Source organism: Arachis duranensis, chromosome 1 (assembly GCF_000817695.3).
Source record: "Arachis duranensis cultivar V14167 chromosome 1, aradu.V14167.gnm2.J7QH, whole genome shotgun sequence".
Taxonomy (NCBI): domain Eukaryota; kingdom Viridiplantae; phylum Streptophyta; class Magnoliopsida; order Fabales; family Fabaceae; genus Arachis; species Arachis duranensis.
The window spans coordinates 14,454,194-14,466,221 of NC_029772.3; the positions used below are offsets into that span (position 1 = coordinate 14,454,194).

Sequence of the window (12,028 nt, forward strand, 5' to 3'; positions counted from 1 at the left end):
CCTGAAAGTTGACAATCTTAAAGAGATTGCTCAATCTCACTCTCCCGAGTTGGTTTTTCTTTATAAAACAAAAAAAACCAATCTCGACAGGTGAAAAAAAAATTCAGGACTTATGGCTACTCTAATTGATCTTTTTGATAGTGTGGGTGGACTTGCATTGGCATGGAAAGATGATTTTGTTGTTTAGATTTTCAGTTGTTTTGAGTTTTATATTCCTGCCTTGATAAAAGATGTCCCACCATAGGAGGCACTAAATTACTTGAGCTTGAGCAGCAACTTGAAAAAGCATATTTGGACGAAGGACTTTATTGGAAAGACAAATTTATAATTAAATGGTTGAAGAAAGGAGACCAAAATACAAATTTCTTCCATCGGAAGTTTAAATCTAGAACCAGAAGAAATAATATATGACATATGCGGAAGGATAATGGGAATATGGCAACAACCAATATTGATATTGCTAAGGTAGCTGAGGATTACTTTAAGAGTATTTTCACATCTTCTAATCAGGCGGATCTTGGACCTTTTTTCATAGACTTTGACCGAAGTTTACAGCTAACATAAACCGAAGGCTCAAAAGACCTATTTTTATGGAGGAGGTAAAAAGAGTTACTTTTAGTATCCACCATCAGAGTGCACCAGGAGAGGATGGTATAACGGCTAAATTCTTCTAATTCTACTGGGATATAGTGGGAGAAGACGTGTTCTGGCCTGTGAGGAGTTTCTTTACTGGAGGTAGAATTTTAAAAACTTTTAACCACACCAATATCTGTTTAATGTCAAAGGTCCTAAATGCAAGTGATATGAGTCAGATAAGGCCCATCAATTTGTCTTCTATTGTCTACAAAATCATTTCGAAGGTACTGGTCTACAAACTCCAAGGATGTATGAACAAGGTAATTAGCCTTACTCAAAGTACATTCCTGAAAGGTAGACTTATTTCTGATAACATTCTTATAGCACACGAATGTATACACTACCTTAAACAAAAGAAACGAGGGTTCGAAATGGCACTCAAACTTGATATGAGTAAAACCTACGACAAGGTAGAGTGAAATTTTCTATGGTTTATAATGGAAAAGTTAGACTTTGAATCGAGATTCATTGATTAGATTTGTGAATTGTTGACAATCGTTTCTTATTCTATTATTGTGGAAGATCAATGTTATGGTTTTTTTAAACCAAATAGAGGTATCCATCAATGTGACTCTCTATCCCCTTTTCTTTTCTTATTATGTGGAAAAGGACTTTTCTTCTTGCTACACAAAGCAGAACAAAACAGTCTTATTTAAAAAATTTAGATAAACAGAAGATGCCCATCTATAAATCACTTGCTATTCGCTGATGATTCCATTCTATTCGGTAAAGCCTCGAAAAATAGTTGTGCCTCTATTCTAGAATTATTGGAACCTTATGAGAACTTCAGTGAACAAAGAGTTAATCTTAATAAATCGGCCCTATTTTTCAGTAATAACACTTTAGATCTGATTAGAACCTCCCTAATAGCCACCTGAATATTTCTCACATAGGTGCACAAGATAAATATTTGGGTCTACCTTCTCTTACCAACCGCTCTAAGAAAGCGACCTTCAACTCAATCAAAGATAAGGTTATCAAAAGGACACAAGGATGAAAAAGATGCTTGTTATATAATGGAGGAAGACAGGTATTACTCCAAGCAGTTCGTAAAGCTATACCAATATACACATTGTCATGTTTTAAACTGTCAAACAGCTTGCTAAATGAAATTTATAAGATTCTAATCTAGTTTTGGTGGAGGTAGCAAAGTTCTCAAAGGCGAATGATGTGGATTAGTTGGGATAAGATGATTTGGCCTAAAAAAAAAGCGGACTTGGTTTCAAAGATCTCAGGGCTCAAAACTTGGCTCTTTTGGGTAAACAGTGTTGGAAAAGCATGACTCAACCTAACTCTCTTCTTTCTAGAATACTTAAAGATAACTCCTTTAGATTTATTTCTATCCTTACAGCAGAAGTAGGAAACTTACCTTCTTGGGGTTGACAAAGTATTCTTAAAGGGAGACAAGTTGTAGAGAAAGGCATTAGTTGAAAAGTAAGTTCTGGTGATATCCGAATCTTCAGTGAACTCTCTTCTCCTTGGCCCTTCACTCTTCCACCATCTGTGGCACTACTATCATATAGTTATAATCTATTATGGGTAAAAGAACTGTTTTTGTCAAATATACAGTGAAACCAAGTATTAATCTCAAATCTTTTCTCTCCAGAAATTGCTCAGCGAATCCTCTTCATAATCCCAGGAGAAGGTGAAGACACAATTCAATGGGTAATGAACAGAGCAAAAACATATGATGTTGCATCAGGGTACAAGATTGCTTACCAATTTTACCATACCTCCATTGAATTTTATCCGAACTTCATGTAATAGAGACTAATTTGGAGCCATTTATGGAAGTTGAAAATTTCTCACAAGATTTTGCTCTTTGCGTGGAAAACCCCTCCACAGTAAGCTTCCTGTTCTGCTTCTCATCCACTAGCAGTTTCCATCCACTCCAGCAACTTGTCCAATCTGCAAGTCAGCTCTAGAATCACTCATATACTGTCTATTTTTCGGTGAAGATGCTAATCTAGCGTGGAAGAAGAGTCCTTGGGCTTACCTCATTTCAGACTTTAGATGTTCCTTGTTTTTCGATTGGTGGAAGGATTCGACATTACAAATTAGATCTCAAGGAACAAGTCCTCAAAGAGGTCGACTAGTTTTGATTATAGTTTGGAATATTTGAAAGGAGAGATGTCAGACGAGCCTTCGAGCATGTCAGGAGCCTTCGGAAAAAGTGCTAGCAACATCGCTTAAGTTGAATTAGGAACTATCTATTTTGCCTTATACATAGGGCTTGTTTGGGTGAGCTTCTAAGAAAAGATCTTTTTTCAAGTTATTTTTTTTAAAAGATCTTATAGAGAAGTAAAAGTAATTTTATGTTTGGATATCTCATGTAAAAAAGTCTTTTTATCTATCAATTATATTTGGGTATAACAATATAAAAGTACTTTTTTGTATATTTATTACATGAAAAACATCTTTTTTTTAAGGAAAAAAGATCTTTTAAAAAAAGATGTAAATTACAGCTTTTTCAAAAAAGATCTTTTTTTTTTTTATTTTACTAGTGCTTTTACTTTTACTACTAGAAATTTGACAAACACATTAAAAAATAAAAAAATTGAAAAAAGATATTTTTTTAACAAAATAATGACGCCCAAACATGCACATAGTGCCTTAAGATTTCTTCCCTATCTACTTTTCTATGTTATTTTTTTACAATTTCACCTGTTCGTGAATATTTGGAAATCCGCTTTTTCTATTTTTCTTGTCCTGATTTTTGGACATTGTATTTATTTCTCTATTGAGTAAAATACTACAATTATATTTAAAAGAAATTAGTTTAATTTCTTTTGAAAAATAATTAATTAATTTATTTCATTACAAAATATGTTTCTTAAATCCAGCCTCGCTCAGCCCATTTGGATACCCTACCTTCATGACATAAATCAATATAAAACACTGAACTGGTAACAAAGGACCCGACCGTTTACAAAAACAAAAACCCCATAACAATATTTTGTACACATTGCTTAATTACTGGTTCCAGGGTTGGGTCTTGTTCGTACTCGCACCGGCATCCCAAGCAATTTCTGGTTTTTCGATTCTGTACGAGGAGAGGATATGGTTAAGCCAAAACAACAGAGGAAGATATCCCACAAGAAACAACACCACCCGCAAGTAACCGCTATCACCTTCCTCAACTTCTATAAATTTTTTGATTCTTCGTTCTTCTTTCGTGCGTTTGCTGCATCAACCTTAACTGCAAGTTATGCACACTAATCAATTTGTTTTTGGATTTTCTTTTTGTTAATTTATTATTATTATTATTATTATTATTATTCGTTTTGGGTTTAGTTTAGTGGTGAGTTCACTGAGTTGCACTGTTGCTTAAAGTAACTAGTTTATGAAACTTGTGCTTCCTAGAGTGTGTGTAAGTGTAACGCATAATTTGAGTTTAGATTTTAGAGTACTTGGAATCAGTGGTTATCTATGTTCTATTTTTTGTAATATAATTAGATAAGATTAGATGAAATTCACATAAAGATGCTGAGATGACATCTATATTCACTTACGATAGTTGGCCACTGATATAGGGGTGCATTTGTTTCTGATTTTCAAAATAGTGATTTTACAACTTGAAATTTTTTTAATAAATTTGTAAGAATGTTGAAAACTGATTTTAATTAGAAGCTACCCTGTTTAGCTTTTACCAAAATCCAAAAAGAAGGAAAAAGCTCAAAAACTGATTTTTATATTTTTTACATTCTGGTTATTTTCTAAATTTATACAAATATGTGAAAAAGTTTTGTCAGAGAAAGTTAAAACAAGCGCATCCATAATGTCAAGTTTGTATTTGTCAAGATGTGTCAAATCTTTTGGTGCTTAATGACTTTCGAAGGTTAAGCATATACGATGTTATGATGAGAATGTCTGCGCGCGCATGGATGCTTTGTTCTTTTGATTAAGTAACCTCCTCAATCAACTTGTTTAAGTAAATAATCCAACTATGATTTTGTAATGCTTCTAAGAATCAATGTGCTGCCATTTTTTTTTTAACAGAATAAGAAGCCCGGGAAACCAGCTGATACTTCACAATTTCGGAGTCAGTTGGATGCACTGGGCCTGCGCATTGTTGACATAACAGCAGATGGTAATTGTTTCTTCAGGTCAGCTTTCTTAGTTGATTTTATCTGTGATTCTCATATATTAAAGAAAAAAGTTATTATTAGTTTTCTAATTTTGCGCATCATATAGTTTTAAGCACATTATTGACTAAGGAATGTAAGCTTAATAGGATGAACTAATTAGATGTTAAAAATTATATAAGAGTATTTTAGTAAAAAGTCTTTATAAATAAGCCTTGATTTTGAGTTTCTTTGCTCTTCTGCATATGTCTTAAAGTGAGAAATCAAATAAACTGGAGATGGTACTAGTACAGAAAATAATATAATACCACCCTCATTGTTCTTATGCTAAATCTGAGGTTAGGTTAAGCCTATGAGATTTTGGCATTATCTGCTCTAGTGCTCTTAGCTTTATTGAATTCCACAATGCTTGAAGAGTATCATCACTGGGGCAATTCTTTCCCTTGAGCTAGTTCTTTGGGTGGAATTACACGAAAATGTTAAGATGGTATCATTATTTATATTGGACTACTTGCAGAAGCACATTTCTGTGAACTACTTCAAAATATATAGCCCTGCGTTTGTGGGTGCTTTAGTTCATCCCCCATTGGTTATGCACCAAAAGGGCTTAGAGAGCTTTTATCATTATAAAGGTGATCTTTCTCCCTTGAGTTAACTTTTGGGTGGGAATAAGGCCCACAATTCTAAGAAGATCCTTCCCAGTTACCAACCCCTACTTGGAAAGCCCCTTCCACTTCTTTTTGTTTGTTGATAGGTAGTCTGGTGGCAATTGGTGTTTGCAATCAGATGAATCAATTATGTCCGAGTATATTATTAGTTTTAACCTTTTCACTCTTCTATTCTTGTGCAGAGCCCTTGCTGATCAGTTGGAAGGTAATGAAGAGGGACATCAAAAGTATCGCAGCATGGTGGTGAAACACATAATGGTATGGTGTTTTTGGAAACACTTTTTCTTTGGGTAAAGTATTAAATTGGTCCTCTACGTTTGGGCGTAATTCTGTTTTGGTCTTTAAGATTTAAAGTGTCCTATTTGAATTCAAAAAAGTTTCATTTAGCCTTAATATAGTCCCACCGTAAGGTCAAAGTTAAATAATTAACGGAATGTCCTACATGACAGCAGTACAAGAACAAGGTTGATAATCTGGAGAACAAGTACAAGCTCCAAAGACATAAAATCAACCGTGGATGTATCAATACATTTATTTATCATTCTCCTTAGTTCTATAGAAATATTTCATTTAAATTGTAAGAAAAACGATAAATAAATGTATTGACGTATCTACGATTGATTTTGTGCCTCTAGAGTTTGTACTTATTCTCCAAATTATTGACCTTGTTCTTGTACTGCTGTCATGTAGGACATTTTGTTAATTATTTAACTTTGATCTCACAGTGGGACTACATTGAAGCTAAATGAAACTTTTTTGGATTCAGATAGGACACTTTAAACCTTAAGGACCAAAACAGGATTACGCCTAAACGTAAGGGACCAATTTAGTACTTTACCCCTTTTTCTCTTTATATCCTTCGCGTAATTCTTTAACATCATTAGTCTGAGCTTCAAGTTTATGCACTTATGCAAAAATTTTTATCCACGTGGAACATGCAATTGTTTCTTAGTTCTTACAAAAGGGGAAGGGCTTATCAGCTAATCTGTACACACTAGTAATATCAATTTAGAAAATTGGTAGGAGTATTTGAAAGATTATGGAATCAGAACCTGTTGTAGAAACATGTCAATGAACACACCGCATCCGATGGTATTAGAGAGAAAGTTGTTCTAGGCTTGTAGCATCTGTTGTAGAAAAGTATTTAGACTCTATCCTTATGTGGCTTAATTTGTTTGAATAAGGCTTGTAAAAGCTCCAGTAAGGATCATAGATCTGATGGAGTTTCTTTATTAATCTTTTCACTTTTTGATCATTTGATCCTTTTAGCATATCATTCCATGGGATAATGCTTGATTATTGTTCTTGTTGATTATTACAATTGCTTATTTCCCACACAGAATTTGTCAATTTGTTTTCCATCAGTCTTATAGTTTATGTTTGTGACTTTACATAAATATTAAGGTTATTAGCTTTATCAGATTCTTGCAAACTGAGTGACATCTTGTATATATATTTGTCTGTGTATGTCTGTTAGTTTCTGTCTTTTAATTTGTACATTGAAACCCTTTAACATAATCTCATTTTGAAGCTGTATTTAACAGGACAATCGGGAAATGTTTGAGCCCTTTATTGAAGATGAAGTCCCCTTTGATGAATATTGCCAGACGATGGAAAATGATGGTACATGGGCTGGACATATGGAATTGCAGGCAGCTTCTCTTGTGTTACATAGTAATATATGCATTCACCGGGTAAGTAATATCGTTGTAAACTAAATAATTGTTTCATTATCTTTGTATTCTAATGTTGTGAACTTGGAATGAAGTTGGTAATTGGTTGGATTTTTCATACCTTTACCTCGATGAAGACTGGGGACTACTTTCAATTATATTTACTTTTATTTTGGTTAGATTATATTCTAACCTTTACGTCAATTATATTTTGGTAAGAAAGGTAATGTAACCAAAATAATCCAATCAATTACCAGTTATATATTTTCACATTAGATTATATTTTGGTTAGAAAGGTAATATAGCCTTTACCTTAATTATATGTTTTCACATTAGATTATATTTCTTCCTTTACACCTTTCTTATATTTGCATGTGTCTAAACTAGACTTAATTCTGTAAAGATTGAAAACACCAATTTCTGCAGATGGTCTAGACTTCACTTATCGAAATTCTCATCCTTAGTGGTTGTTGTATGCAGAACATGTCACCTCGTTGGTACGTAAGAAATTTTGATGATTGTCGAGCTCGTATGATCCATTTGTAAGTACTATAGAGTTTGTGGTTATCTTTTGAACTTATACTGTCTTGTCGTTATTGCTGGATACTAAGAGCATTATAATAATCTTTTTGTCGTGCTAAATCTATGACGTAGACAAGCAATAAATTCTTCATATCCTCAATTTGCTTCCAGCATCTTCATTTCATGATTTGAGACAAATGCTTCTGGTGTTTGATTAGTATCTCCAAGACATTAGAATCGTGTGTGTATGCATGGTGGGTGTTGCAATGGGTTTGGATCCTTTTATGCATTAGTTTGTTTTTATAGATCTTATTGATATGTAGCTGGAGTATTTAGTAACGAATGATTTCATATTAAGTCTATCATGTCATTTATTGTTATTGGAAGACTGCCTCTTGCGACATTGTCCTGTGCACTATATATACATATTTGCCATGTAATTAAAATTTAAATTATGCCTATTGCTTCTATAGGAACTAGTTCAAAATAATTTTGTTGTCTTTTTTCGTGAACATTGATGGTTTTATTCTATATGATTGTTTTTCCAGGTCTTATCATGATGGGGAGCATTATAATAGTGTGAGGTTGAAGGATGATCCTTGTGATGGGCCTGCAAGGTCAATTGTAATTAAGGTTCTTATTGGAATTCTGTTACCTGACTCTCCAATTAATATTAATAGTAGCTATTGCCTGATTAATTCTAGTTTGTTTAAGGCTGATGCTGATCTTTCAGCGACATCACATCAAGCAAAAGTTACGGCTAACAAAGCCCATGCGCAAGCTGGCAGGGAATCATTTCAGCCAGGTTCTATAAAGTTGGTTATGGCTGGAAGCGGATGCGAAAACACTGAAAGAGTGGAACAGGTGATAGCATGTTTGTATGCTCCATTTATGACATAAATAATTAGAACTGGCAATGGGTAGAGTAGGAGAGGGTTTAGATTCCACCCGAACCCTTCCCGCGGGTTTAAAATTTTTCTAAAATTCAACCCTACCCTACCTGAATGGGTTGGGTAGGGTTGGGTTGGATATCCGCGGATAGGGTTAGTGTTGCCAGCCCTTCATAATATGTTGGCTCAGCCTGATCTCTTTCAAGTTGTTATCTTCCCTGGAAAATTACTATTTGGCATATATTTAGGGTATATCTTCCTTGTCCCAGATTCTAGAGCAGGTAAACGGAGACATCGATGCTGCAATAGAGTTCCTAATTGCAGAACAAGGAGAAGAAGAGTGGTCTACAAAGTGTGATTCCTCTCCTATTCAGGCTGATGCCTATGGTAATGCCTAGTCCATGTGCTTCACCTTTTCTATAACCGAGGACAAACGTACAAATTTCCTGTTTAGATTTTTCTTTTATCTCTAAAACTTATACTGGTAGAGTTAATGCATCTTCGTGTTTATTCATTGCTATTTAGTTTAAACAGTTCAATTAGTGGAAAAGAACAACACTTTTGACTTTGTGCTAATACTTGCCCCAAATTCAAAACATATACAGGTCATGATAAAAATGAGAATAGTGAACAACAAAAAGATAATATAGTAGAGAACAGCATAAATGCCGAATCAAGTAAAAGCTCCAGGAAGACCAATGAACGTAGCACATCTCAACAAAACGACAAGGTATTCTTTGTCTACTTTCTCTGCCAGTGTGTCTGCATGCGCCGTGCTTGTGTCTCTTATTCTTTGATCTCTTTTGACAATCTTGTTGCCACTTCTTTCCGAATGTTAACAGCAGAAGATTTCTAGAAACAAAATGTGCCCATGTGGTTCAAAAAAGAAATACAAAGCTTGTTGTGGAACAACCTTGGCTAGACAATCTGCACGGTTTGTGGTGTATGCATCTTTTTTACTCCCTTTTTTTGTGCTCCTGTTTCTGTTTCAAAATTTCGATCATGTCTGCAGTGTGCTTAGAAATTTTTATTTAGGGTGCTCATGTGATGTTCCTTGAATTTAAATTTGTTGATATGGTTTTAATTTTTTACTGCTATAAGAATGCGATCAACATGAGTTATGCATAGCAGATGATTATAATGTGGTACAAAAACTTCAATTGTTGTGTCAGTAACCAAGCAGCCGAAACTAGGAGGAGCAAAAGAGACAGCAAGCATGGAAAGAAAGGGGTTTCGTCAAAAGCGGATGTGTCCGGTGACTATGATTCGGTGACACCCGACATGGGCGCACTTTGTATTTGAGTTCATTATAAATGTAAGACTCATATTGTGGAATACACCACCTCTTCATTGCTTCAAGATAATGGTTTGCGAGTTCTTGTCCGCTCCAGGTGTGGCTAATTTCTTGTTCCCCCTGAGGATTAAAAACTACATCAGGTAAGTGAGTTTTTCATTGTATGCTATGCTGATTTACACTGAGGAGAAATTTTTTGTAAATGATCATTTTAAGTAATTGTTTTCCGAAATTTGGTTAGCTTGATTATCAAGTTAATAGTCAGATTTATAAAATTCATCAGGCATAGAGTTATTATTTGATGATATAAGCTAATTTGATTTAGGCTTGTTTAGTAAAACTTGTACTTTTTGCAGATAGCTTATCAAAATTAACTTTTGAAAAATAGCTTTCTAAAAGTTGTAGCATCTGTTTTTGGCAAATCAAATGTAAAATGGTTTTCAGTAAACACAAATAACAACAATTGTATTTGGTGAATTTAAAATTACCATAATACACATAAATAGGGGGCAATTTTTATCGTCAATGGAATTTGACATCAATTTAATTAAAGATAAATCTGAATTATTAATATATGATATTATATTAGATTTTTTAATTTTTATAAATATAAGTTACTTTTGACTGCCCTTAACTTTCCTAAGCTACAAATACAAACAAATGATATGTTTGATTTATAAAGCACAAAACGAGGTGCTTATGTTTCTGCAAAACACAAACACCACTCCAACCTCTGGTGTAATCAGATCCCTCGTTTATGATTATTTATTATTATTATTATTATTATTATTATTATTATTATTATTATTATGGTACTTTCTGTACTGAGAGTTTGAATGCGTCCTTTATAAACTTTTACTAGTAGGGTTTACTCTGAAGTCACTCCAGATTATGAGAAACAATGTTTGTACTTGTCACTGCTTTTGTATACCTTTTTTTCATGTTATAAAAGACAAATTTTTACCTTTACTTTTTTATCAATTACTTTTAACACAAATTTGATAATATACAAAAGAGGTGTACTGTGTAAACAAAGGTGGTCCATATAATATTTTTTATTAAATATTAGCAACACAAAAATATATAGTTTTCATGACGTGTAATTTTTTCTTTTCCTTTTGTAAATAGGTTCCTTTTGACACAGGCTAGTTTTGGACAGAAGGATGGACAATAGGTGGAATATTGTTATAAAAGCATTATTTTCTTATAATGGAACAACATGGATGTTTTTATCAATTTTATATTGTAATATCTTGTGTGAGAATCAGTTTGGCCTAAAATATAAGGGTAACAAAAATGATTGATAATGATTTATACTAATAAAGTTACAAAATTGTTGGAAGACAACGAAAATCAGTCTAAAATTACTATATTTTGTATTTATTAATTACTGCTGTAATAAATGGGTAATATTAAATGTAATAAATATATCATTATAAATATTATATATATAAAATTATAAATGTGAAATTAAATAAGATAATTTAAATTATTGTCGTTTTAATATCATTGTAAAGTTAATAGCTCAGGCTGAGAAGGGTTTTTTTCTGTTGTGATAAGGTTGATTATGTGAATGAACTTGTTGTGATAAGGTTGATTATGTGAATGAACTTAATAACGTTGAAAATATAACATTTTGTATAGGTATAAATAGGAGGTTAAACTTTCATTAATAATACATAATAGTAATAATAAAATTACTCTCTCCTTCTTATATTGTTTCTTCCTTTTTTTTATAAATAAGTTGTTACATATATTAGTAAATATATATGAACTATATTATATTAAGATACTTATATTAAAGAATATTAATATTAAAGTTATCTATTTATGTTTCTTTATTTTATATCTATTTTCTGTCTTATTTATTTATTTTATAACGCGTTATCAGCATAAGATTTTGACTAAAATTTTAGCAAGATCTAGGTAATAAATTTTTATTATGTCAAAGTTTTCTCATCTTGAATTAATGTTCTTGATATATTTGGAAACAACTAGTTATTATAGATACTAGATGTTGAAATCCATCTTAATTTAATGGATTTTGGAGATATTTATTACGGTTGAAAATAATGCATCTTAGAAGGATAAAGTCAAAGCCATGATTTTCCTTCAATGTCATCTTGATGAAGAATTAAAAAATAAATATCTCACATTAAAAGATCCTGCAAATTTGTGGAAAAATCTTAAAGAAATGTATAATCATCAGAAGATAGTGATACTTTCTCAAGCTTGATATGAATGGAGGCACTTGCATCTA

The 12,028-nt window shown here is 32.7% G+C and overlaps 1 protein-coding gene across 6 annotated transcripts; it reads left to right on the forward strand.

Moving 5' to 3' along the window:
- Positions 1-3,540: 3,540 nt before the first annotated feature.
- Positions 3,541-11,155, forward strand: LOC107479707 (OVARIAN TUMOR DOMAIN-containing deubiquitinating enzyme 7). 6 transcript variants are annotated; one of them, XM_016099821.3, is made up of 12 exons: positions 3,541-3,753; positions 4,636-4,742; positions 5,572-5,647; positions 6,934-7,083; positions 7,543-7,604; positions 8,133-8,217; positions 8,299-8,448; positions 8,744-8,861; positions 9,080-9,204; positions 9,317-9,417; positions 9,647-9,911; positions 10,897-11,155. In XM_016099821.3, exons 1-11 carry the CDS (start codon positions 3,697-3,699, stop codon positions 9,774-9,776), a joined length of 1,161 nt encoding a protein of 386 aa, XP_015955307.1. In that variant the 5' UTR covers positions 3,541-3,696; the 3' UTR covers positions 9,777-9,911; positions 10,897-11,155. The 6 variants fall into 6 exon arrangements, with proteins under 6 accessions (XP_015955307.1, XP_052118477.1, XP_052118500.1 ...); XM_052262517.1 differs by having other exon boundaries at positions 9,320-9,417; XM_052262540.1 differs by having other exon boundaries at positions 3,727-3,749.
- The last annotated feature ends 873 nt before the right edge of the window (positions 11,156-12,028 follow it).